Genomic DNA, 27,762 nt, shown 5'->3' on the forward strand with positions numbered 1-27,762 from the left:
CGTGTTTGGTCTGAGCCTCTGAAAGTGGCAGGACTCATTTGAGTCCATTTGCCCTGCTTCTGCAAAAGACGGTGAGGAAGGACACAACGGTCAAGGTCAAGGGTGTAGTGCCAAGGAACAGAAGCCTGGAGTCTGGGGACGAGGCTCACAGGGCTGTCATTGGTGGGTGGGCCGAATGGAGCCAACCTCACCCAAACGTGACCGGTTTCACTTTCCCAATGCTCCCCTTTCTTCCGGACAGTCTGCGGCAGATTCCGTCACGTGGGAAAGGTGTTCCAGCCCACGAGCTCTGGGCCTCTTCAGGAGGATCAAAACACCGGCCAGCAGACCAAGTGACTAGGGCCCATCAAAGGTCACCTGAAACCCCACACTGATGAGGGAACTGAGTAGGAGGGACGGCGCTGAAGAGGAAACACATGTCGAGGGCTCCCCTGGTCTCTAAAACCACTGAGAGAGAGAGAGGGAGAGGGGGGGAGAGGGAGAGAGAGAGAGAGAGAGAGAGAGAGAGAGGGAGATCTTCATCCAGTTCCCTGAGGATCAGCCAGGTCCCCACGTACAAAATGCTAAGTACCCTAGTTAATGGGGAGTAGGTGAAATCCAGAGCCACGGACCTGAACATCACCACGTCGCCCTATCCTCATGTGGGAGATGCATTCTGTGCCTCTCTCAGCAAGTCCAGTCACAGACTCTTCTTTGTCACTGCCCCTCAGAGCCAGTCACAACTAGGGTATCTCTGTGGCTGAAGAAGGCAAAGGTCTTTCACACCCACTTAGCAGGCGTATTGCCCATCAATAGGTCACCTCTAACTGGAGGGTACTGAAAAGGAATCTCCGTTCCATCATCCAAAGGAGCACACCCTTCATGAAATCACTAACAATCCCACTGCCAAGAGGGAAACTAAAAAGCGGCCTAGAAGATGTTCAAAAAGGGGAAAAAAAAGAGAAATCATCACTGTAGATAGATGCCCCTGGAGTTGCTTGGCAACCATCTCTGCTAACACCTTCTCCCAAAAAGGAACAGTTTAAGTCAGCTCCTGAGATTTCCCTGAGGCCAGGGCTCTGACCACAGAGGCCCCAGCGCTGGGGCCTTGGGATGAGAAAGCATTTCACTGAGGGGGGGAGACCTGGGGCCCCACCAGCAGGCCACAGGCTTACACACATGAGGGGGAAGAAAACTATAACCATGTTGCTTAAAGAATATGCTCTTTGAGGCAGGGCTGGGTGAGGTGAGTGAGGCGCTCAGGGTGCAGCATTTAAGGAGGCCCTCGCTCTGCATTCGCAGGAGCCTGTGTGTGCATCTTTCAATGTGTGTTCTGGGTGCCCCGCCGGCCTCACCTTAGGCCTAGCCCTGCTCCTAGGGCAACACCATGACACGGTGCTTAAGAGTACTGCCTCTGGAATCAGCCTGCCTCTGGGTTCAAATCCCAGCTCTTCTCCTTCCCTGCTATATCACCTTGGGTAAATCACTTAACCTCGCTGAGCCTCAGTTTCCTAATCTCTAAAATGAGGTTGATACAGGAATTGCCTTACAGAGTGTCATGAGGGTTAAATGAGAAAAATGCACATTTAGCTCCATGTCTGGCACCTACTCAATGCCCAGTAAACGGCAGCTAGGATTGCTATTTTTAAAAACACATGATAATAATAATAAAAATAAGAAGAAGAAGAAGAAATTTTTAAAAACATATATAAGCAGCTCCCCAGAACCCCTTAAACTGGACCTACGGAATCCAAGTGTCTGGGAGTGGTCCTGGTGCCTCGGCCTTTAAAGAGCTTCACAAAGGATTCCCAAGGTGGGCAGGGTCGAGAGCCACTTCCTGTAACCAATGTTCAGTAAACATCAGAGCCACCTAGGGGGCCTGTTAAAATGCACATTCTTGTCTTCCACTCTGAATGCTTCTGATTCAGTGTCACCGCAGCCTGGGATGCTAAGTACCCAGGTGATTTCAACACAGGGTCCCCCAAATGACCACACTTTGGAAAAACTGAAACTGACTTGCCCTTGAAAACTCACAGCATAGGGACATGGGTCCAACTCTTCTTGTTTTTATTCCCGGCATCCTTAAAGCATGAGGGACAAAATATGGACCAAAGATGCCTAGTGAGTCAAGGCACACTCCTGGAGCAGTAAGGATGCCGTCTGTCCCCTGGAAGTGGCAGCTCGGCTAAGGCAAGGAAGAGGACCCAAGTGCCTGGTAAAAGTGACAGTCATCGTAAGAGAAGCTTACATTATTGAGTACCTACCGTATGCCACATAGTGTCTCATGTGTTTTCACATCAACCCTGAGAGCTGCTATTATTCCTATTCTGAAAATGAGGAAATGGAGGCTCAGAAAAGTTATCTTACTACACAGCTACTAAGTGGCTGAGTCCAGATTTAAATAATGTTCCATGCAGCTTCTAAGTCTGCAGTGCCAATGCACTTCTGTGATAAAATATACATAACATAAAATTTACCGTTTTAGCCATTTTTACATGTTCAGTTCACTGTCACCACCATCTATCTCCAGAACTTTTTCATCTTTCCCAGCTGGAACTCTGTACCCATTAAACACAAATTCTCCACTTCCCCCCTCCCCCAGTGCCTGGCAACCCCCATTCTACTCTCTGTCTCAATGAATATAACTCCTCCAGGAACCTCATATAAGTGAAATCATACCGTATTTGTCTTTTTGTGGCCACTATGCTCTGAAAAAGAGCTAGGTCTGATACGACCAAACTAGGAAAGTGTCTCAACCATCTTCCATACCCTGGTTAGTGTCATTAGTTTGGATGTCCTGTCTCTCCACCCCCAACCCAGGACTCCATGACCTATTGGTGTATTGCGGCAGGGTCACAGAGCTCCCCTGCTCCCACCATCCCCCGGCCAAAGGTGTCCTTGAACTGTTAACGTTCAGAGAACCACAACTGGCGTCACAGAACAGGTACACTGATAACTGCTTCTATGTTCAAGGAGCCCGTCACTGCGTCACTTTTATCTTCCTGATGTTACTCTGTCCTGCCCTAGAGAGTATTTACTTGGTTTCCTTTTTTCTTTAAGCACCTGATCCCTGAAATTGGCAAGCAGAATTGTGTTATGAAACCACAGGTACAAAGATAAAGCATCCGCATAAAAACACAAGCTTTCCCCACAGTGGAATTCCAGCTTGACTTAGAGGCAACTGCGTAGCCAAGTCTAACCCTGGCACGGTAAAGGTCCTCGGCCTCAGCTCACTGGCAGGAAGTGCTTTCCTAGGCTCTCATCATTAGTTCAAGTGCCTCAGGGTCCAAATCCAAGTCCATTTGGCTGATGTGGCCAATCTGAGCTCTGCCACAGGAGAGAGTAAGAGAGAGCCAGCCAACCAGCATTAGCTGGGAGCCCAACCTCTGCAGAACATCGCACCAAGAAATTTAGGAGAAGAGAGACACACAGAAGTCAGTCCTTGACATTCAGTTTCTACAATTCGGAAGAAGGTCAACCCACTGGCCAACCCTCTCCCTCTCCATCAGAGCTACCTTTGATTGCTGCGGTCACGATTGGACTCCCAGTGGTCAAGCCCTGGAGATTCCCCCATGGTCCCCGCGAGGCAAGACTGGCGTCGGGGCTCCCAAGAAGTGACCCACAACACTGGGGGGTGGGTGTGGATGTCCCTGCACGGAGAGTGGCAGCCTCTCCTCAAGGTGCTGCTGGCCTGGGGGAGGGGCACCCAGTCACGTGTAGCTGCTCCTCTGACCCTTCTAAAGCCATGTGTCTTGCTCTCTGTGGCGCGGGGGTGTGCTTCAGCCTCACCCCTGTGCTCTAGGATTTTCTCCAGTGGTGTCTTGTCCATGAATAGTTGGTAGTTGTTCTTGTGAGGAGGGGCAAAGTCGGGAATGACTTATGTCACCACCTTGGTGATGTCACTTCTATTGCAGTCACTAAATGATCCTAGTTTCCAGACATGAACACTGGGCCACCTCAGAGGATGGGGTCCTTGGATAAAAGGGATTTGATTAGGACAGGGTCTCCCTGTGTCTGCTGCTACCATTTTATGTCTACTTCCAAAGGATGTCATGAATGAAACAAAGCGTCATGAATGAAAGCTTAGCCCAAAGGATATAAACACGACGTACACAGAAAGCCAGGCAAAACCCAAATCTGCCTAACTTCCCTAAATCACTTCTGAAGCGGAGACAGCAGGCCTCTGTGAGCCACTGGCTAGAGTGAACATGGCCTTCCAGGCCTAAATAATGCCACAGACCACTTGGCACACGGGCCAGAGCCCTTAGGAATCCAATCCTCCTCTGCCCTTCCTATTTTCTAATCCTTAATGTGGAAATCCTGAAACCAGCCGCTTTGCTCTCCATCATGTGGATCCCCATTTCAGACAAATCCCACGGGTAATCAACTGCACAGAACGCCAGTTGTATTTCCAGCCTGACTTTAAATATAAACTGAAATCCTTAATGCTTCACTGTGACGCTTTTGACATCAGGGACCCCCGTACAATAAATGCCGTCATTATCTGAATCGGCGCCCTGGGGTCTCCTCCACCCGCAGTGAGGGAGGGCTGGGCCACCCAGAATTAGAACCTGAATCTCAGTGCCATCACCGTTTACTACAGAATGGACACAAAGGTTTGGAGGGGTCGTCTCGGAAACCTTTGGGGGAGAACTCCGGGAGGGACGGAGTCTTCTCTCTTTAGATGCTCCCAAAGGTCACACCGTGCGGGGGACAGTCACAGCTCCACGCTTGCCTGCTAAGTATTCAGTAAGGCTGCCTCACCGGGAACTTAGGCCGCCTCACCGGGAACTTAGGCCTAAGACATGGAAAGATGGTAGCAGAATATTGTTGAGTCTATTTTTCTTGTGTTCTTACCTTTCCAGCCTCACCTTACACCGGTGATTCTCTATCAGGGTGACTTGGTACTCCGCCACCCCATCCCCAGGACCTTGGGCAATGTCTGGAGACATTTTTGGTTTTTTCAATTCAAGGGAGGGGTAGGTGTCACTGGAATCTAGTGATAGAGGCCAGGGATGCTGCGAAACATCCTGCAACACACAGGACAGTCCCCCACCACAAAGAAGTAGTGTTCCTGCTGAGAAACTTTAGACCACTCTCTGCTTTGCTATCGTCACACCAGCAACAGACTTTTTAGTTTCTAGAACATTCTATATTCTCTCACTTTGGGCCTGCACACATGTTGTTTCCTTTAACTCCGTCCCACCCAGCCCTGCATATGGATAACTTCCATTCATTCTCCAGGTTGTGGCATAAATAAGATTTCCTCAGGGAGGCGTTCACTGATCCCCTAACCTAAATTAGGCCCCCTGTCATGCTTTCCAACAGTACCCCAATTTTCCCTTTCAGAACACTCACCACAGTCGCCACGACTTTTTAAATGTCTGCCTTGGCTGCTAGGATGGGAGCGCCACAATGCAAGGGCTGCGCTTTTTCACTGCTGTCCCCCCAGGCCTAGCCCAGTGCTGTCCCACTGTCAGTCTCAAATGCACGACGGAGGCCAAGAAAGCAGGAGGTTGTATTAAAAACTAAGCAAGACACCCAGAGGCTTAAACCATCCTCCCACTAAGCAGGCACCAAAAAGACACTGCAGTAGCTCCTCATGAACTGATGTGGACCACTCCCTAAGATAAATGGAAAGGGCAAGACACTAGGCAATACTTATAGGATGCTATCAGCCATGTGGGCAAAGCAGGCAGGAAAAACTATCTATGTATCTACTTGGATGCACATAGACTATCTTGGGAAAGATACACAAGCAACTGGGGACAAGGGTAAAAGGGAGACTTTCTTTTCACTGTATACCCTTCTCAACTTTGTAACACGTGAACATTATTTTTAAAAAAATAAGAAGCATTTAAATGAGATAGAAAGAGAGAGAGGGAAATAGTCTACATCTTCCAGAGATAAAAGCATCATTCTTGTAGACTGACATATGATGAGAACCCAGCACAGGGTAACCGTGCCTTCTGGAAGGAGCCAGAGCCACATTTTCTCCACATGAGAACCCAGGCACATGGAAATACTTGTATATATAAAGAGATAGTCATTTTAGAGGCTTTGTATTTTCAAAACTAGATGGTGCTGGAAATCCCCTCCCTCGGCTTTGCCGTCTTGGTTCTGGCACTCCCCCTCCTCCATCGGCTGGATGCAGCTGTGAAGCTGATTCATTCTCCAAGCCCTTCTCCTCCTTTTCATCTTTCCTCCCTACCACCTTGAGGCCACTCTGTCTCTCATGTCCTTTCATCCCAAGCACTGGGCAAAAGAAGAGAGATGATAACGAAGCGCCAAAGTGAACAAATGTTGCTGCTCGTTAGCAAAAGGGGAGGAAGGTAGGCTTAATGGAGAAAGAAGTTGAAATGAATGGCGAAGATGAGGTTTATCGATATAATCTGTGGACTTGGTGTCTTCCTATCACCTATTAGCATAAGTAATGGAGTTGTCTGTATGATGAAAAAGGGGAACTGTCCACAGTTTACTAGAAATCACCACCAATTGTCGCTGGCTTCCCTGGCTTGGATTCTAAGAACCCTCCATTCTTACCAGGTCAGGTGCCATCTTTTCTCCGATTTGCTCCCATCCAGCCATAAACGCAAGACTCCTAGACTTGAGTTGAACACATTCCCATGTTCCGTGCTTCCTCCTGTGGTCCAGCCTGACTCCACCAGCGTCTCAGGAGAACAGCAAACTCTCACAGTCACAGCAAGATCTTACTGGCCCCTGAACAGTTTTCAAATTGGAAGCATTCCACAAGTTTACCTACATCAAATCGAAACACCTGGGAACACTGACACACAGACAAACGCCCGAAGTAATGAGGGTAGGCTTCCAAAAGACCCAAACAATGATCCATTGAGGACTTTCTGTCTTCACTGATCAGATCAAACAACGGATCGATCATTTTAAAAATTATTTTTTAGACCTCCTGGTCCCCAGAAAGAACTTCGTAAACCTTTCTCAGCCATAAACCCCAAAATGCCAAAGTATTTTTCTCTAGCTCTTGATAAAAGTTATCAACGACTACATATCAGCTGTACTCCATTAAAAGCATGGATAGCATAGAAATCAGTTTTTAAAAAATCCTTAGCTTTATAAAATTATAACATGGTTTACGCTAAAAATGAAATTTCTGATTGAGTATATCTTTTCTGTTCATCACTGATTAGTTAAAAATCCTCGTTAGTTATAATAATAAAATTTTCTAGAACTAGCTTCATTAATACATGATGATGATAATCCTAATAACATCTAAAAAATAATAAAGGCACATATTAAGCGCTTACTTTGTGCTAAGCCCTTTGTATTATCTCAGTAAATCCTCACAACAACCCTGTTATTATCTCCGAACTTGTATAGTCCAGGACACTTAACGAGCTATACGCACCTGGTCCTTATTTATGAATTGACCGTTCTTCAAAAAAAAAGTTCAGGTGAGGCAATTAGAAAAGGGAGACATCTTTCTAAATCACAGAGCTTTTCCCCAATTAGCTTGAAAAAAGTCTTCCAATAAATCTATGAAGCTGGAGTGAGAAAATTATTTTAAAAGGTTAGCTAGATGAATGGCCTTCCTTGGAATTTTCTATCATAATGGCAGCTCACATATTAGATTAGGCTGATCAGGTTTCTGGGACCCCTCCTCTTAGGAAATCGCAGTGCTTGATGGATCCAAGCTGACTGAGGTCAACCCCCTCTCCACTACGGGGAACACATCCCCCTGGGCTTTGGACTAAGACCCTCAGTTTTCTCAGAGTCCTAAAGGCCACATACCATTCACAAACTATTTGCAGCACAATATGCTTGTGTACGAGATGCAGTGAGGTTTGCCACCAAGAGATTATAAAAGGAGAAAATAAACCCAGGATGTAGTAGTGTAAGATATTTTTAATGTGAGGGTTTGCTTTTTTTTTTTTTTAAGTTTCTTCAAAAAACAGCCCGTCTAGTATGACTGCATCTCAAATGTAGGTACATTCAACAGAGAAACTTAGGTTCAGAGGTCTCAAAGGGACCTCAGGAGACTTTTAATCCACTCCCTTACTTTACAAGAAAGAAAACAGGCCCAGACAAGGGAAGTGATGTTCCCAAGGTCATATACGGGATTAGGAAGCGGACTTAAAGTCCTCTCTCCTGCTCCCTTCACCGCTTCAGGCTGCCCTCAATATAACCCCACATGACCACACACAAGCACGGAATTAACAACACCTTCTGAACCCAGGTGATGACCTGGCAAGGTTCAAAAGTATTTGCCAAATTCCTCTTGACCATAATTTTAGTTTACTTTGGACAAAATAATAACATGAATGTGAAGACTTTACTACAGAAATTTCAAAGCATTCAGTTAACATTTCATACTGATATAGGTGGAGAATTGAAGTAGAAAAAGGTTCAAGAAACGCAGAAGGAATTATCTTACAATAATCAGGTTGTTCAAAAGTCTGCAAGCCTTCCTGTATCTTCTGAAGCTGTGGCCAGATGGAGGCAGAAGGTAAAATGATTATTTTTTCACTTTCCCAGCCTAATTTTGTTCCCTGAGCTTAGTCTATAAAAAATATCATATCACAATGTTCACAGCAGCATTATTCACGATAGTCAAAAGGTGGAAACAAGCCAAATGTCCATCAACAGACGACGGATAAACAAAACATGGCATGTACATACAATGGAATATTATTCAGTCATAAAAAGGAATGAAATTCTGATACCCGCTGCCACACGGATGAATAATGAAAACATGATGCTAAGTGAAAGAAGTTGGACACAAAGGGACACATATTGCAAATATATAGTATCTAGAATAGGCAACTTCATAGAGACAGAAAGTAGAATAGAGGTTTCCAGGGCTCGGCCCTGGGGGAGGGGGACTGGGAAATTGTTATACAATGGAGACAGGGTTTCTGGTTGAGATGATGAAAAAGTTCAGGAAATGGATAGTGCTGAGGGTTGTACAACACTGTGAATGTACTTAGTATCACTGAATTGTAGACTTTAAAATGGAAAATGTTATGTTATGTTTATTTTACCACAATAAAAAAAAACATATCAAAATCTGGATCATATACCTTCATTTCTTAATTGGAATTCCTAAACTTTATCTATTCATTGCTATTAAAGCACAAATCTCAAGACCTGCTTACTATTGATGACATCCTGGTCAGTCTATGTATGCTCACATATGGAGAAACACCTAGGCCACGTTTTGCCCTGCAGAGATCCATCCACAACCACATATTCATCCTGAGACCTCCCACACGATTACTCCAACAAGGCCAACAGCAAGACTAAGGCAACCAGTGTTTCTGGGGACTTTGGCAACCGAACACCCTGACACCAAGTCTCAGCTCAACCTTTAAACTCCTCACCATGGGGAAGAGATATATAGTTCATACCTGTATACGCTATCCATAAAGAAAACTGTGTGCACATGCCAGGAAGAACTCAGGAATTGCTAACCCAGACCTGCTCCACCAGGCCCACGAACAAAGAGATTTCAGCCCATCCATGGCTATTTGGTGAACTCAGCAATTGCATGTTACACTGAACAGTGGGGGTCCTTAATGCAAATGCATATCATTAGGAGCTAAATCTTTGTACCTTTACAGCAAAAGGATATAATAAGCAGGATGTACCACTTGTGACTTCTGAGGAAAGGAGAGCTTTACATTTTTTTTTTCGTTAATAGAATCTATTTCTCGTGAGGCAAAGAGAATCTGAGAATGAGAGTTTTTTGAAACAGAAGCCCAGAGAAGGGTGCAGAATATGAGTTTTGTGTGTTATAGTCATAATCTATCACGCAGGCCTGAGAGGTGCCAATTCTGGGCCATACCATGACCTTTATTCAACTTTAAAGGTTTTCACAACTTCATCTTCTTTCGTGGAAACCTTTTCATTGCCAGCGGTCTGATAACTGAGTCCCGTAAGCTTTTAAAGATGTTAAGAGTTTGTGAAGAAAAACAACCTCCAGTGATACTTTCCAATGCCAACACACATGGACATTGAGCACAAGTAAGCTGCCACTTGTAAGAAGGCCACTTGATGTCATTCCCTTGTGCATCCGAAAGACACATGTCAAGATCACACTAAGATATTTAGAAGCAAACATCTTTAAAATAAGGTTTCGTTCCCAATCAAAGTGCTTAATTAGCAGAAACATTACGCTAGAGCGCTGTCCTTGAATATGCATGCATTTGAACCTCCATGTCATTTTTTCTGAAGCACAAATTCTCCTCTCACTGGATGGTCAGGAAATGATTGGGCACAGAAAACCGACTGTCTGAGGTGTGATCCACAAAATGAGTTCCATCTTTCCAAGCAGGTTTCAGCTGCCTACCAGGGTGACACCGCGGTTTATGAGGGAGACCGTTCTTTTGTGTCTAATGGCCTTTTCTCCATTCATTTTGGATGAGCCAGGCTCCTATGGCCTAGTTATGGCTGAACTCTTTCAACACTTCCTGCCAACCTCTTCTGCCCCCCTGCACCTCCTCCCACCCCCAATTTCAGCCAACCACGTTTACAAGACACCAGTTAGTAAATCACAATTCAAATGAACCCATCCATTTGTTCAGCAGAAAGTGGCCTCTGGAGTTGCTCCACGTGAAGCCCACAGGTCAGAGTTACATATGGCAGGCTTGCAAACGCGAATAGGCTATGATTTATTTATGACGACCATGTGTGTTTGATGCCCAGTTCCAGTAGGCTGTGGCTTCACTCGCCTGCCTCCGTCTGGGATGACCTAGCTACTCACTGTGTCCCATTTCAGGTACTGTATTTCCATTCCACGCTGGGGAAGCAGAGCTGGGTGACCGGCTGGGGGCGGCACACACAGATGCCCCTAACCCCGCTCACCACATAACAATCTGTGACCAAACACAAAGTATGCCAAACGTAACTTGCTGCGAAGGTTTGCCACGTACCATGGCTTTCAGGGGAGAGTGGAGAAGTAGCTGCTGGGATGATTGACCACATCGGGTTCATTAAATTGTTGTGTATTTACCCACGAGGAAGGCTGGGGTGCTTGGGAAGGGAGCCCCGCTCCTCATTTCAGCGATTTCCACCCCGCACCATTCGGCAATGATGCTCCAAAGGCGAATGGCAGATATGCACCAGAAGGTCCAAATGTGGACTCCAGCTGAAGTGCAGGAAACTTCTGCCGTCAACAACCTCCCCGCCTCTACCCCCCAGTTGTATTTATACTTTGAAAGAAGTTAACACGAAGCAGTAGTCACCTGGGCGTGCTCAATTTTTGACAAGCCTTAGTCACTCTGTACCCAGCAGAACAATTCACATTATAGTCGAAATCCTGTGAAGATTCTGCCACACATGCTAACACTAAGATGCCAGTAGCTCCACTTACCTTCTTTATTAAGCCTCATAACCTCCCTGCTTTTTCCACCCTCTTTTCCAGCCTCTTCTAAATCTACATCTGCAGATGAAAAAGAAAAGGAAAAAAGAAAATAAGGACAAAAAGAGAAAAAAGGGGGGGAGCCAAAGTCAAGGGGGGGGGAGGGAGAGTGTTTATTTGCAAACAGATCGATATAAATACTGGATATGAAAATCTTTCAAAAATTGACAATGCAACATTTTCTCCCAAGTCCGTATTTCCATCTACCTGGCCCAGATAGGTACCAAAAAAACTATGCAAGCAGCAACAGAGTAGCCTTTTGAACGGATACACCGTGGGGCTGTGAAAGCCCACCCCGCGGGCTGCCACGGGGAGCGGGCACAGACAGACAGACAGACAGCCCTGGCAGCAGGGCCTCTCTCTGTGCATTGATGATCTGTCTCTGTGTGTATTTATTTAGAGAGAGGGAGAAGCATGGAGGACACCGGGGGCCACTCTCTCTCCACACACACACTTTTTCCCAGTGGCTCTAGGTGAATGGAAAGGTTACAGGGTAATAAAAGGAGGAGGAGGCGGTGGGGTTCTTACTGTCGGAGCAGTGTAATTTGGCGGCGTCGATCCAGGAGGACCAGGGTTTGCCCAGAAACGCCTCCGGACTGGGCACTTTGCGATCCAGTGTCGCCATTGCTCTTCCTTCTTGTTGCTTTTTCCCTGTTCCTTCGGCAGCAGCAGCCGAGAGACACGGGATTCGAGAACGCTCCGACGTCATCTTCGGAACGTTCCGACATTGAGTGTTCTGAAAGGGGGAGGGAGGGAGGGAGGGAGGCAGAGGAGGAGGAGAGGAGCGAGGAGGAGGAGCCGGCGTTTCAGCGCCCGGCCCGGCTCGGCTCGGCTCTCGGCGTCCTCCGCCGCCGCCAGGGGCACCAGAGAGACGCCCCGAGGCCCGGCGCCCGCACGCCCGCCGCCCGCACGCCCGCCGCCGGGGGCGGGGCCGCGCGCCGGGACCCGAGGCTGCAGCGCCCGGCCCTGGATGCTACGGCGCCGTGGCCACCGCCGGCACCCGCGAGCCGGGGTCGCAGGGGCTGGGCGTGCGGCAGGGGTCGGGGATGGCCTGAGAGAGGCGCGACTTGGGGCCGTGGGAAGGATGGTCTTCCCCGCAGAGTTGCGCTCTAGGACGGAAAGTTTTTGCACGCAGCCCCGCCAGCGCGTCCTTCCCTCGCCGGTCCCTGTCGCCCACGGTGAGGCGCCCCCGCGAGGATCCCCGCCGCTTAGTGGGGAGGGGCCGAGCAGCCCCCCTCCCCGACGACCACCCCAAGCCAGGGAGGGGACCCTGGTGACCTCTTCTCCCAGCCACCTCTCCCTCCACCCTGTCTTCTCTTTCACGGTGGACCTTGGGCCGTGGAGGATTCCTGCACCCTGCGGATGCCTTTGGGAGCTGAGACCAGTGGGTAGATGGAAGTGGTTCTAAAAAGCAGGTGAGTTTGGGGCGAGAGGAGCTGCCTTCCCATCTCAGACGGCGGGGCGTTCACAGCTCAAAACTCAGGGCCGGGGTCCCCCCAGATTCTCCGCGCGACGCGTGTCTCCGGCTCTCAGAGAACCACCGCGTAGAGTTTGCTCCAGGATCACGATAGTGGGAGAGCGGACTCACCCACTGTCGGAAGATGCTGCTTGGCGGGCCAAGCCCCTGGAGCCGTTTCCAGCGCTCCCCACTGTGAGATGAGGATGGCCCGGATGAGCGCATGCAACCTACGGCCAGGAATCTGATTCCTGGGAGAGTTCACTTCAGGCTTAACTGCTTTGGCCAGCTAGAAAGGAAGCGTTAAATTTTCTCTGGATTTTGGACATTTGAGGCGTTAATTGAGATTTCCCCCCTCTCCCTAGGGGTTGGCAGCAAAGGCCTTAGAAGGTCTTACGGTATCTCTCAAAAAAAAAATCATTTAATTTGCTAGGAATTACCTAAAATATATGGACACTCCACCACAATCGATATATTTCCCTCATTTCCCCCAGCACCCTTTTAGTTCTTACAACCTCTGTTTCTGCCTCATGGCTGAAGAGCATGGATTTGAAGTTGCTTTGTACTGACGTCTGCTGTGCCTGTCATCTTATGCTCCTGCATTTGGCATCCTGTACCTCAAAGCCAGGTTTAGGATGGGTGATGAAAGAGGAGCTGTGAATTGATCTTGTTGTGATGTTTGTGTGAATGGGCTTATTTTGGGTCAGACCCAGATAAATTTCATTTGCCTTTGCTCTCTTCGGAAGGGTTCCTACATAGGAACCACTAAATGGCTAAGGTGCCACTGAGTGGAGATTCTCATTTTAAGGATTGGTGGTGGTAGCGAATATTTATTACTTATTGACCTCATCATATGCCAGACACTATGCTTGACATTTCCATCCATCCATCCATCTTTTCAACAAACATTGCCTGTCATGGACTACCATCCCCAGCAGAGAAAGACAAATGAGACCCAACCCAGCTCTGGTAGAGATGCAGTCTGATGGTCTCTGTGGAAGAAGGAAGGTGTGAAAATTATCAGCTCCCTGGAAAAATAAGACATGTACCCAGTGACTGGCTGGGGCAGTGAATGGTGTGGTCTCTCAGATCTGTGCCTGTCTGTGGGAGGAACTGAAATCTAGTTTGGAGTGATCAGAAAATGTGTCACAGAGAAGATTACACACAGAGGAAATGACTCTGCTTTGCATCTTGGAAATGGGGGTGGTTTATAATGGTAAGGTGAAGATTGGTCTTGCCAAGGGAAGGAGGAGTAATGGTGTCAGCAGAGCCTTCAAGCTGAGCAAAATTGTGGTGTGTTAGGGTGTTGAGTGTGGTTTACCTGGGATGGTGGGTTATTATTTGGGTTTGGGAGTGATGAGTTTGTAGTCAGGCCTGAGTCAAATTATGGAAGGCATCTTATGGCAGCCTAAAGAATTTGGGTTTTGTCTGACACTGGGGAGCCACTAAAGGGCTTTCTGTAGTAAAAGGATAAGTAGAAAGTGTGACTTAGAAAGATTCCTTTGGCCTTGGTGTCCAGGATGTACTGGACTATGGAAGCTGGTTAGAAAAGTAGTGCTGCACTATTCATGATTTGAAGAAAGGAAGGCCTGAACTTTGATGGTCCCATGCAGGTGGAGAGGAGGAGACAGGTATGAGAGACACTGTGAAGAAGGGCCTCATCAGAGAGTACGTTGTATGACTGGATTTGGGGAAAGGGAGAGAGAGAGCTCAGAGGTAGAAGTAATTAGATCATAGAACATTTTCCTCTTCCCCTACGGCTTTCCAATTTTCCTTCCATTTTGGTGTTTATTCCTCATTGTGCATGCAAGGGTGGTAGGCAGCCTCTAAGATGACCCCAATGACCCCCACATCCTGGTGTGCATGCCCTTGTGTGATTCCCTCTCCTTCTCTGTGGGCTGGACCTAGTGACTTGCTTCTAACAAATAGAATGTGGCAAAGTGATGTCCCTTCTAAGGTTAGGTTCCAAAAAGACTGTGGCTTCTGTCTTGCTCACTCTTGCTCTCACTGGCCTGCTCTAAGGGAAGGCCACAGCTTGCAGTTGTGAGCTGTCCTTTGGAGAGGTGCATGTGGCAAGGAACTGAGGGAGGCCTCTGGCCAACAGGCCATGGGGAAGTGAGGCTCTTTGTTCAGTACCCCGTGAGGTGCTGACTCCTGTCAACAGCCACAAGAGTTTACAGGCGTGTCCTTCTCCAGTCGAGCCTTGAGATGAGACCACAGCCCTGGCCCACAGTTGTGAAAGACCTTGAGGCAGAGGTTCCCAGCTAAGTCAAGCCTGTATTCCCGATCCACATAAACTGTGAGATCATTAACGCTTGTCATTTTAAGTTGTTAAGTAACTTGTTACATGGCAATAGATAACTAATACAGAATGGTTTGGGTGTAAAGTGATGGGTTAACAAAAAACTTACTAGAAAAATATGTTTAACAAAGGAAGAGTCTGAGCAATGTTCCCTTGTTCCTCTTTTGAGCCTCCTGTGAATTGTGTATCATCCTTCTCTAAATTTTTGGCCAGCTTTGTGCAACTGGTTTACACTAGTATCTCCTACATGCTGAGTATGGTAATTTATCTTTATCCTTTGGGTACTCAAGTTTCTGCTATTTAAACTTAATCACTACTTTATAGAGAGTTCGCCAACGACAAGGTCATGATGTAACTGTTGGGAAAAAGTCTTTAGTGACAGCGATGCCACCACACTGGTGGCTGTTACAACCCTACCCTCCTTGAGGTATGTGGAGGGTACAGTGATGAAGGGACTCAAGCCCAGGGGCTGGGAGTCAGTGACTTGAGCTTCCAGAAAATTCTGTCTCCTCTCCTGGGAGCCACTTTAAGTCACTCAAGAAAAATCAAAGCTTGTTTATCATCAGGGAAAGTAAGGGCATCTAAGGTGCAGAAGAAACAAAGCCATGGTTCACTATTTTAACATTAGTTTACTACCCCAGCTGAGTTTCTCAAGTTATTTCTGCCCAGCACCCTGAAGATGATAAGACAGCCCAAACATTATTCCCTTCTAGCTGGGGGGATTTTAGTTTACAACATAGTAAAGTATGGGCTGGAATCTAAAAGTGATTTGGCCTCTCTACAAAACAAGACTTTGGATACCATTGCCATGTTTAACTGATAGAACACGTATACGTTATAGCAGTTAGAGTTATGAGGTATAATTGTAGTTTCTACTCTAAGCCTTCCACAGTTTCTCTGACTATGGAGATTATAATACCATCTTTGTGAAACTATAACCCACCTATGACTTCGTAACTATGGATAACATGGCTGTCAATTAAATTACACCACTGGGAGCCAGAGAATGAAGAAGGCATTGCTCATCCAACTACTAATTTTTACACTTGACTTTAGATGAAAATTGAGGTCAGTTGGGAGTAGTATTGGGGTCAGCATGGTGCATATATATTATTATATGCATGTCTATACTTATATACCAACTATGTATATGGCAAATTTATTGCAGACTTGAATTCCTTTTGGTAGTAAATAGTCACAAATATTATTAGTGACAACAAGAATCTTATACCTCCTTAATAGGAATAAACTGACCTGCAGAACAGTAATTTAAAGCACGTTAGTATAATGTCTATGTGATAAAACTGTCTACCAAAGGGGTAACACCTTCTTCCCGCATGATTAATGTTTAGGAAGGTAAAAGGGGTGTAAATATTTTTATTGTTTTATTATCTTTCTTAGAAAAATGACAGCGGTTGGTTTAATTAAAAAGGAGACTCTCCCATAGACCAAATAAAGAAATCAGTCCAATGGAGATGACAATGGAAAATACCTATTTAATTTGAATAACACCTGGTTCTGGGGAAATGTGCATCAAATACGGAGCCAGCATTCGCTTAGTGTGATTCATGTGCTGTTTCACCACATTATTGAGAAGAAGAGAGGAGGGAATATTAGCTCTCTCATTTGAGGATATTAAACTCCTGCTGGGGTTGAGGCGCTGTGTGCGCACCCTACTTCCTACCTAGACCGACGTTGGGAGTTACCTGGAGGCGATGAGGAGAAAATGACATGTTCCATTAAAATGAGGCATCCCTGGAATTGTTTGATGTTCTTTGCTTTAATTGAATCCATCTATCCCATCTGCCACTCTTTTCTCTAAATTTATTTTCCTAACCCTCTCTCTCTGAGAATTGTAATTTGGGGGGAAATTATACATATGTTGTTACCTTTTATAAAAGCTCCCTGTATCTGGAGGGCAGATGTGCTGTCTCCCTCACCTTGTTAGATTAGGTTGCCTGCCTCTTCCCTGACCCCTGTCTGTTGGTGGATCAAATAGGACTGGGATAAGAAGACCCCTAGAAGCACCAGGGGTAGGAAAGAAAATGGGAATTCCAGGCTTTTTCTTATTGGTTTCAATATAAGACCCTAGCCACATGCCTGGTCTGAATAAACATGGACTCTATTAATAAATATCACTACAAAGACATGAAATTTGCATTCTGACTGGGGCAGAAAAGCCAACATGGGAGTGTGTTATCTCGAGGTAGAGCTGCCGTGAACCCCCTGGCAGATTCAACCGTGACTGATCACTTGGGGCTCCCCGGACTGGCTCTGATGCTGCAGGCTGAGGAGACCTCTGCTTCCCAGAGTGTGGTAGGTCCAGCCCCACCCCTAGCCGCTGCTCTTTCTTGGGGGGTGGGCAGGAAAAAAGATGGCTTCTCTTTAGCCTTGTTGTAGAAATCACTTTGAGCCCTTAACCTAAATATAAATAAATACAAATTTAACGTTAATGTACACAAATTAATCGGAACGAAGCCCACCCACCCCATCCAAACTCACCAGTAATATAATTGGGGAGGCAATGCAGGTGGAGGCCAGAGCACAGGCTTGAGGTTGGCAGGTGTGAATTAGAACTGTGCTTGAGTCATTTGCTGGAGAACCTTTCTTAATCCATCTGCCCCTCAGTTTCCGCATCTGTTAAATGAGTACTAAGGCGCTTTTCTTCAGATGGTTGTGAGGATTAAGTGAGCTTCTGGATATGGAGCCCCCAGCATAGGGCCTGTAAATGTTTGCTATGATTATTACTTTGGTCGCAATGCTTCCTGTAGACAACAGCTGCCAGTCAGAAACAGGCCAACCCTCTGATGCTAGAAGGGCTCCTATGGTCGCTTCTGACAAGGTCCTTCTCCTTAGAAAGAAAACTAAAGCTCTTCTCTCTCCTTTGTATGAGGCTGCTGCCCTGCGTCAATTGGTGGAGACTGCTGTCTGAAACTTCTTCTGCCTGGAACTCCATCCTGACATGGACTTCAGGGCAGGGTAAATATCCCTTTGTTCTGGGAAGACCCTAGAAGACCCTTTTGTTATGCACAAGAACTGCAAAATCCAAAGTGTGACTGGAGAGAAGACAGTCTTTGCATGACAATATAAATAGTTGTCAGTAATAGTAAATGGAGGGGACTTCCCTGGCGGTCCAGTGGTTAAGACTTGCCTCCCAATGCAGGGGGTGCCTGTTCGGTCCCTGGTCTGGGAGCTAAGATTCCACGTGCCTCGTGGCCAAAAAGCAAAACATAAAAACAGAAGCAATATAGTAACGAAGTCAATAAAAATTTTAAAAATGGTCCACATCAAAAAAAAAAAGAACTTAAAAAAAAAAGTAAATGGACTGGGGTCTCTGCAGATTATTTTTTTCCTGAGAAAAATTTATTCTCTTTTGTAAAAGAAACAATATTGAATTCTAAAAATCATGTATAAATGTGTTCTTATAAGATAGTAGAACAATAGAGATAAGTGGAAAATTCTCTTAGAATCGCCCCCTTCAAACGTGGTCACTCCCCTGCCCCCAGATCACTACCATACCCCCAGGTCTGAAGGCATTTTTTCCATACCATTTTCTATACATTTACCTCCTCTATAGACTTAGCATTACAGCTGTAGATGGTATTGCTGTGTGTGTGTTCTTTTCTATTTTTTTAAGACATGAATAGCATCATTTTGTGGAGATACATACATATATGTGTATATGTGCGTATATATGTATGTATATATATATGTGTGTGTACTCACATGTATGTGGATATATATGTGTGTGCATATATATATATTTTTTATCCCGGTTGAGAGAGAAGCCTTGCATGAGCATAAACAAGATTGACACGTGCAACAGACCATTCTGTGGATATTTTTCTGCAACCTTCTTTTTTCACACATACTATTACATGTCATTACATATGGAAATCCCTCATTCTTTTAAACTGCTCCCAAGTATCCCATAAAATGTTCCAGAGTCTATTTATCTATTATCTTATTGACAGACATTTAGGTTTCTGGTTTTACAAAAAATAGGCTGATCAACATCTCTATTGTTATATATGCTTTCTGAGCACATGAGGGAGTATTTCTACCTGAAAGTAGAATTGCTGGGCATGTACATTTTAAATTTTAATAGTTCTGTCAAATTGTCTTCTGAAGTAGCTGACTACTTCATACCCCCACTAGTAGCACAGGAATGTGCCCATTTTTTCACGCCCTAATTAACGCCTAACATTTTCAAACATTTTAAATTTTGACATTATTACGGTAAAAATAGCTTATCTAATTTGAATTTCTCTCTAGTATGTTTCTGAACATTTGTTCTTAGGTCCATTGTATTTTCACTTTGTAAATTGCTGTTAGTATCTTTTGATGATTTGTTATTGGTATTTTTTTAGATCTTTTCATTGCTTTATAGGAATTCTCTATACATCCTAGATTTAGGTCTCTTGTCTGTTTGAAAATAATGTAATTTTCCAGCTTGTTGCTTTTCTTCTTTTAACCTTGTTTATGGCATCTTCTCCATACACTTTTTTTTTCTCATTTGGATGTAGTCAGATGTATCAGGCTTTTCCTTGAGGCCTTTACTTTTTGTGTCTTTCTTAAGAAGAACTTCTCTTCTCCAAGGTTATAAAATATTTTTGTGTATTTTTTTAATGCTTAATAGGTTTTTGTGTTTACATTAGATCTCAGACATTTTTGGTTAATGACGTGAAATTAAAAAATTTTTTAAAATTTATTTATTTTTGGCTGCATTGGGTCTTTGTTGCTGTGCGTGGGCTTTCTCTAGTTGTGGCGAGCGGGGGCTACTCTTCGTTGCGGTGCGCGGGCTTATTGCGGTGGCTTCTCTTGTTGGGGAGCATGGGCTCTAGGCATGTGGGCTTCAGTAGCTGCAGCACACAGGCTAAGTAGTTGTGGCTCGTGGCTCTAGAGCACAGACTCTGTAGTGGTGGCGCATGGGCTTAGTTGCTCCACAGCAAGTGGGATCTTCCCAGACCAGGGCTCGAACCCGTGTTCCCTGCATTGGCAGGCAGGTTCTTAACCACTGCGCCACCAGGGAAGTCCCAATGTGAAATAAAAAATTAATTTTTGATCTTTTTCCAAACAGTTACCAATTTTCCTGGGCATATATTGAGTAATTTATCCTTTCTATAGAGATCCATTATATACTTACTTTCCAAATATATGGGTATGTTTTTGAGCTGTTTTCTGTTCCATTGCTTGAACTGTCTTTTCCAGCCTCAATTCCTCTTTTTTTTTTTTCTTTTTATTGAAGTATAGTTGATTTAGAATGTTGTAAGAGTTTCAGGTGTATAGCAAAGTGATTCAGATATATATATTGAATATATGTGTGTGTGTATACTTTTTCATATTCTTTTCCATTATAGGTTATTATGTTGAAGATAGTTCCCTGTGCTATAGAGTAGGTCCTTGTTGTTTATCTATTTTATATATAGCAGTATATATCTATATTCCAAACTCCTAATTTATCCCTCCCGCTTCCCCTTTGGTAACCGTAAGTTTGTTTTCTATGTTTGTGTGTCTATTTCTGTTTTGTAAATAAGTTCATTTGTATCATTTTTTAGATTCCACATATAAGTGATATCATATATTTGTCTTTCTCTGTCTGACTTACTTCTCTTAGTATGGTAATCTCTAGGTCCATCCATGTTGCTGCAAATGGCATTATTTCATTCTTTTTTATGGCTGAGTAATATTCCACTGTGTATGTATGTCTGTATATATATATACACCACATCTTTATCCATTCATCTACTGATGGACATTTAGGTTGTTTCCATGTCTTGGCTATTGTAAATAGTGCTGCTATGAACACTGGGGTGCATGTATCTTTTCGAATTAGAGTTTTCTCTGGATATATGCCCAGGAGTGGGATTGCTGGATCATGTGGCAACTCTATTTTTAGTCCATACTGTTCTCCATAGTGGCTGCACCAATTTACATTCCCACCAACTGTGTAGGAGGGTTCCCTTTTCTCCACACCCTCTCTAGCATTTATTGATATTATTTGTAGACTTTTTGATGATGGCCATTCTGACTGATGTGAGCTGATACCTCGTTGATTTGCATTTATCTGACAATTAGTGATGTTGAGCATCTTTTCATGTGCCTGTTGGCCATCTGTATGTCTTCTTTGGAGAAATGTCTACTTAGGTCTTCTGTCCATTTTTTGACCAATTACTCTTTTAATTACTCCTGTTTCATAATATTTTTTGCTTTCTTTTAGGAAAAAAAATGTTTCTTTGCCATTATGTATTTAGAATACTCTATCTTAGTCCATTTGAGTTGCTGTAACAAAACATCACAGACTAAGTAGCTTAAGAAAAACAGAAATTTATGTCTCACAGTTCTGGAGGGTGGAGGTCCAGGATCGGTGCCGGCAGATTTGGTGTTCAGTGAGGGCTTCCTGCTTCTTAGATGGTACCTTCTCACCATGTCCCCACATGGCAGAAGGGATGAGCTAGCTCTCTGGGGTCTCTTTTATAAGGGCACTAATCCCAGCCATGAAGGCTGTACCTTCATGACCTAATCACTTCCCAAAGGCCCCACCTCCTAATACTGTCACCTTCAGGATTAAGACTTCAACATATGAGTTTGCAGGGGGAACACAACCATTCAGACCCTAGCACTCTTATCTCTAAAAAAGTATTTTTTATTCCTGGGAATTGTGTCATATGTGTTGTTGTTCACCATTTGTCATAAGACATTTCATGATGGAGACTGGGCCAGATCAAGTAGATCACTGGAAACCTTACTTCATTTCTTGTTCACAGGGAACCACAAAGGTGGACCCAATGGCTACAGCCAGCTTGGACTCTTGGTGAAAGCCTCCCCCAAGGTGATTTTCCAAACCAAATATCTCAGACTTAGGGAAACGAGTTGTTGAGAGATTGTCTTTCAAGTATTCTGAAAAGGCCAACCCCTGTGGGTAGTGGGTGAGCCTCTATGTAGATATTCCCATCTGTCAGTCATCCTGCGGGGCTGGGGGGCGAAAAGGAGCCCTGGGAAGTGAAGGCTGGAGGAGAGGGAGGGAGCGGGCCTGAGACAAGCGCTGGGTCCCTACACTTCCCAGACGGCAGAGGACTGACCGTCCCCCAGGTGGTGGGAACGAGGCAGGTGAGAGCCTTTTGCAGGCTGGGAGCCGGTCAGGTAGCGTCCAGTTGGGGACCTGTCTTGGATGACCTAGGTATGACTCTGGAATCCTTCAATCCAGTATCCATCCATTCATAAGGTTTTCTCTGCTGTCATTTCCCTTGCTTCCTTCAAGATTTTAAATGACTTGGCCTTGGGTAGCTGTGTTGTGGGAAATTAAGTGATGGGCTTATACTTACATGGAAGCCATGGTAGCAAGGTTGAAAGCTGCTATCTTCACTTCATGCCAGCCCTGTGTGGTAACCGTTATTCAAGAGAAGGTGGCAGCCCCTGGACTCCAGGAGGTGGCCAGGTGCAGAGTGAGCAGGGGAATGCCTAGGTTGCAGTGTCTCAGGTCAGCCCCCAGCAGTCCCTAACACCTTTCCTCCAGCCCCGGCCCCAAAAGGAGGAAATCCTGAAAATGAGAGGCCAAGGTTTCGGTTATATTTATATGACAGGAAATAGAAGCCTAGTGTCTTTCAGGTCATGAAACAATCATTGCGGAACTCAGAGCTAAGCCCAGGTTTGTTCGAACAAAGTCCCCGTTGTTTGGAGGCCAGATTGCTCATAGATGACTACTTCTCAAGAATGATTCTAAGGCTATAAATTTAAATTTCCACATAGGCCAGTGTTGCTCAACCAGGGATGATTTTCCTGCCTCCCCCTTTTCTGCCCCACGCCACCCCAAGGACATTGGTGAAGCCTGGAGACATTTTTGGTTGTTGTGACAGGGAGGGGAGGGGTTCTAATTCGTATCTTGGCATCTAGGGGGTGGAGGCCAGGGATGCTGGTAAACATCCTACCATGAGATGCAGACATCTCCCCATCAGTGAAGATTTATCCAGCCCCAAATGATAGTGAGGGGGTCCAGAAACCCTGATGTAGGACAATGGATTTCCAATTTTCTTTTTTGTCTCCAGAGGATGAACACCTAACCCGGTCAACTACTTTGCCATCGTGGGCTTCTTTCATCACACAGACACCCAGCAAGGGGGGTGCCGTGAGAGCCATCATCGCTACAAGAAAAACTCAAGTCTTTCCACTTTCAATATATGAAAGCCAGATTTTGTTACTGGATGAATTTTGTTACTGGATGAATGAAACCTTATGAATGGATGGATACTGGATTGAAGGATTCCAGAGTCATACCTAGGTCATCCAAGACAGGTCCCCAACTGGATGCTACCTGACCGGCTCCCAGCCTTCGATTCCCAGAATCGAAGAAAATGTAAGCTCTCTATCTTAGGGATATAGTTCTTAGGCAATCATCAAGTAATGTGGACGTCTCTTTCTTATTCTCTGAATCCTTTACAGACCATTGCTTTCCTATTCTAATGGGAAGGCTGATCAGCGCTAAGACACCGATGCTAGATAGCTCTTATTATTCCCAATTTATAGATGATGAAATTGAGGTGCAGAGGGGAAGTAAAATAAAGCACAACTCCCTCGCGCTGAAGTTATCAAACCCCTGGCCAGGGTTACTGCATAGGTTGTGCACTGCACAGCTGGGCCACTTTTAAGGGACCACCATTCACATCACAGACATCATAGATTTACTGTGACAGTCTTCCTGGTGGATGGCACTAAAGTGCCTTGTTCTAACAAAATCAGGAATATGAAGACTATTTTCTAAGAGATGGAAGTAAAGTTTCTTGGAGAAGGTGTGCCTTTTCCTGATGCTCACTGTGGTGCCAGATGAACTCGCAGAAGGAAGGGGATTATTGGTCCCTCTTTGTCTATGTTAACAGTTCAACTGGGAGTTTTACTTTTTGCTTGAACAGAGGTCACCCTCCCTTGCTGACCACGTGTGTAACTGTAAAGTATTGTAGAGTGAGGCAGGTTACGATGAATTCATTTGAGTTGGCAGATTTCCCAAGAAGACTGTCACGTATGAGAAATATGGTGCCTTGAGGGTTGGAATAAATAAAACGATATTGGTATCTAAATTTGGTTGTTCACACTTCAGGTACAGTTTAAGTCATCTTAAGGCTGGAGGAAGACACATTGACATGTATATCAGTTTAATAAATGTGGCAGCAGGAGGTGCAAAGAGTATCGTTTCAATTATGGATTGACCTGTGATTGAATAGCAACGTGTGTTGCCTAGTTTGTTATCGATGCTAAGTAATGGCAGGTTCTGGACTCTCAGGAGGGAGAGGGCAGATGTTGGAGCACTGATCGACTCATGGGCTCCATGTTTTGGCCCTGTACAGGGAGAATCAAAATACAAGTAAAATATTGTAAGATGGGACTGATAGTATTGCAGGTGTTAACAGAGCCTGTCCGAGCTTTCGTCCTTTATACCTACAGAACCATGTTTAACACAGAGACAGTACTCTACAACGTAACTGTCCTGTTTACCTTTGTTCTGAATCTTTACTGTGCCATTTCATGATGTTTTAAGGGAAGAAAGACCTCACCGGTTGCCGCATTTTAGAAGGCTTTAGTTTTTCCACCTATGCAGACACCTTGGCATTTAGACACTTTGGGTAATCGAAATAATCGCCTCTTTTAATGCCTAGCAACCACCCAAACTGGGGTGGGAGGCGGAGTATATAAAGGAATTAACAACCCCCAGTTTATGATCGGAATAAGAAAGGTTGACAGACTGACCTTGCCTGGCCACATGCCAGGTGGCATAGAATGTGAGTAGTTGTGCCCATGAGGAGCTTACAGACTAGTTTGAGGGTGATGTAGGTGCAGTCAATAACTGGAGAACAGAATAGCCAGTGAGAAGGTGCAGATCCGATGTGCAGATAATAAATGCCTAGGTGTTTCAGCAGGACAGATTGCTCTGGTGGGCGGAGAAGGCTTGGGAGAGAGGAGGAATTTGAACTGGGCCGTGAAGGACTGGGAGATATAAATAGCCGGAAGGGAACAGAGTGATGGATGGGGACAGTGGCCATCTTAAGTAAGTGCCTCAGGTCACAGATAATAGTTCCCTAAAACAAAGCTCTTAGTGGAAAACAGGCAAGGCAAGAAGGGATTTGGAATCAGGAAGGGTTTAAAACTGTTACACAGTGTTTCCAAGATGAAAATCTGCAGTGTGAGAGAATGTGGGTAATAATACTGTGTGTTCTTAGTCAAATGGCATATTTCTTTGAGAAATACTATTTAATCAAGAACAAATTTCTAAAATTAGGGTTCTATTGATCCAAATGAGCTAATGAGGTGAGAAACTTGAAGTTTTCAAGGTTCTTTAGCCATCTGGCCAGTATGTTTAGAAATTGCACCCAACTGTACTGATAAAAGGGCAGTCTCTGTGGTTTACCTTTAACACTCCAATACTGGGTCATCTTCAAAGACAAGTTCCACAGACCTTCCACTCTAAACAGACTGACCAAAGGGCTGAGATTGCCTAGGGAGTCCCAGATTATGCAAAATTATTAATAGCTTCCTCTTTCAGTCTCAAAAGTGTCCTGGTTTGGGTGATAAATTGTATGACTACCCTCATTCTAAGTGAGCCACTTTGGACTTTTTTTGCTTATTCTGTGAATCCTCAGTGGCCAAAAAGGATGCTTCCAGCTTAAGGGTATTTGCCCACATGTGCATTCTGTCTTTTTGAAATGTTCTTTTCCCTTGCATATAAAGCAATCTTTGCAAAAAATTCAGAAAAAAAACCCAACATAAATAAGATGAATTATCAAAAATCTGGAAATAAGTGTTAATACTTTGATATAGATGCATAACTATATCTATTAATTTGTCATATAATTGTATATTTTTAGATCCCTAATCTCCAAACCAAGCCACTTTATTTGGATTAGCATTCCAAATATAAATATATAGATACGGCTACTACATAAAATTATATATTTAGAACTATATACTAACATAATCAATATAGATAGATGTAGATGTAATGACATTTTAAAATAATCACTTTTAAAGACAGCATAGTATTCTAATGAAAGGTTGTTCTTAAACTATAATGTATTTAAATCCTCAAAATGGGCAGAAGACCCAAATGGACATTTCTCCAAAGAATACATACAGATGGTCAAAAGGCACATGAAAAGATGTTCATCATTGCTAATTATTAGAGAAATGCAAATCAAAACTACAATGAGGTATCACTTTGCACCAGTCAGAATGGCCATGATTAAAAAGTCTACAAATAACAACTGCTGGAGAGGGTGTGGAGAAAAGGGAACCCTCTTGTACTGCTGGTGGGAATGTAAATTGGTGCAGCCACTATGGAGAAGAGTATGGAGGTTCCTCAAAAAACTAAAAACAGAGCTACCATATGATCCAGCTATCCCACTACTGGGCATACCTCTGCACAAAAGTCTAGTTCAAAAAGATACATGCACCCCAATGCTCATAGCAGCACTATTTAAAATAGCCAAGACATGGAAGCAACCTAAATGTCCATCAACAGATGAATGGATAAAGATGTGGTATATATATATATACAACTGAATATTACTCAGCCATAAAAAAGAATGAAATAATGCAGCAACATGGATGGACCTAGAGATTATCACACTAAGTGAAGTAAGTCAGACAGAGAACAATACCATATGATATCACTTATATGTGGAATCTAAAATATGACATAAATGAACTTATCTATGAAACAGAAACAGACTCACAGACATAGAGAACAGACTTGTGGTTGTGGTGGGTTGGGGGGAAGGGAGGATGGATTGGGAGTTTGGGGTTAGCAGATGCAAACTAATATACAGAATAGATAAACAACAAGGTCCTACTGTATAGCACAGGGAACTATATTCAATATCTTGTAATAACCTATAATGGAAAAGTATCTGAAAAATAATATATGTATATATGAATCACTTTACTGTACACCAGAAAGCATCACAACATTGTAAATCAATTATACGTCAATAAAATGAAAAAAAATTTTTTTAAATCCTCAATTTGAGGCATTTAGGTTCTTTTTTATTTATTTTTTATTTATTAACAATATTGTAATGAATGTTTTCTAAATCTTTCCACACATTCATGATTATTTAGGATGCTTTCTTATAAATGAAATTGATAAGTAAAAGGGGATATGCATTTAAAATTTTTTGATTGTCAAACTTAGCCAGAATGTGTGAGAATTCCCACTTATGGCCTCATCTGTGCTGTATCTGTTATTCTTTTTCATTTTTTCAGTCTGACAGGAAAGAATTTCATCTCTTGGTTATTTGAGTTGTATCTCTGTTGATGATTCATATTTCTTTTTTAGTAAATTGCTCATTTTTCTATTAGAGTGTTTACCTTTCTCTCTTATTGAAATGTGAAAGCTGTTTGTATTTTAAACAAAGTAACCCTTTGTGTTATAAGTTGCAAAATTTTTTTTTCCTAATTTACTATTTGTCTTTTATGTATGGTAGATTTATATGTGTGCATGGACATGTGTAGGTTCAGAAGTCTTTACTTTTTGTACAATTATACCTATCAGTCTTTCCCTTTATGTTGTTATGTACTTTTTTAAAGGACTAGGTTTTCAACGATATTAACCTGAGAAATTTTCTTAATTTTATCTGATGCTCT

The 27,762-nt window shown here is 44.1% G+C and overlaps 1 protein-coding gene and 1 long non-coding RNA gene across 5 annotated transcripts in view; one reads left to right on the forward strand and one right to left on the reverse strand.

Moving 5' to 3' along the window:
• Nucleotides 1–13,109, reverse strand: part of ATXN7L1 (ataxin 7 like 1) — a 233,906-nt gene extending 220,797 nt beyond the window's left edge. For 2 of the 4 annotated variants that reach the window (XM_036863172.1, XM_036863171.1), the window contains exons 1-2: nucleotides 11,903–12,083; nucleotides 11,327–11,395 (exon numbers count right to left, since the gene is read on the reverse strand). In XM_036863172.1, coding sequence (XP_036719067.1) covers nucleotides 11,327–11,395; nucleotides 11,903–12,083 — 250 coding nt within the window. Of the gene's footprint in view, nucleotides 1–11,326; nucleotides 11,396–11,902; nucleotides 12,111–12,962 lie in introns of those variants that run through there. The other 2 variants (XM_036863173.1, XM_036863170.1) reach the window with 2 other exon arrangements.
• On the forward strand, nucleotides 12,351–26,260 carry LOC118900656. Its single transcript, XR_005021187.1, has 4 exons — nucleotides 12,351–12,789; nucleotides 18,026–18,111; nucleotides 21,900–21,964; nucleotides 23,178–26,260. It is a non-coding gene; the product is annotated as an uncharacterized LOC118900656 (long non-coding RNA).
• Nucleotides 26,261–27,762: the final 1,502 nt, after the last annotated feature.

Source organism: Balaenoptera musculus, chromosome 9 (assembly GCF_009873245.2).
Source record: "Balaenoptera musculus isolate JJ_BM4_2016_0621 chromosome 9, mBalMus1.pri.v3, whole genome shotgun sequence".
Taxonomy (NCBI): Eukaryota; Metazoa; Chordata; class Mammalia; order Artiodactyla; family Balaenopteridae; genus Balaenoptera; species Balaenoptera musculus.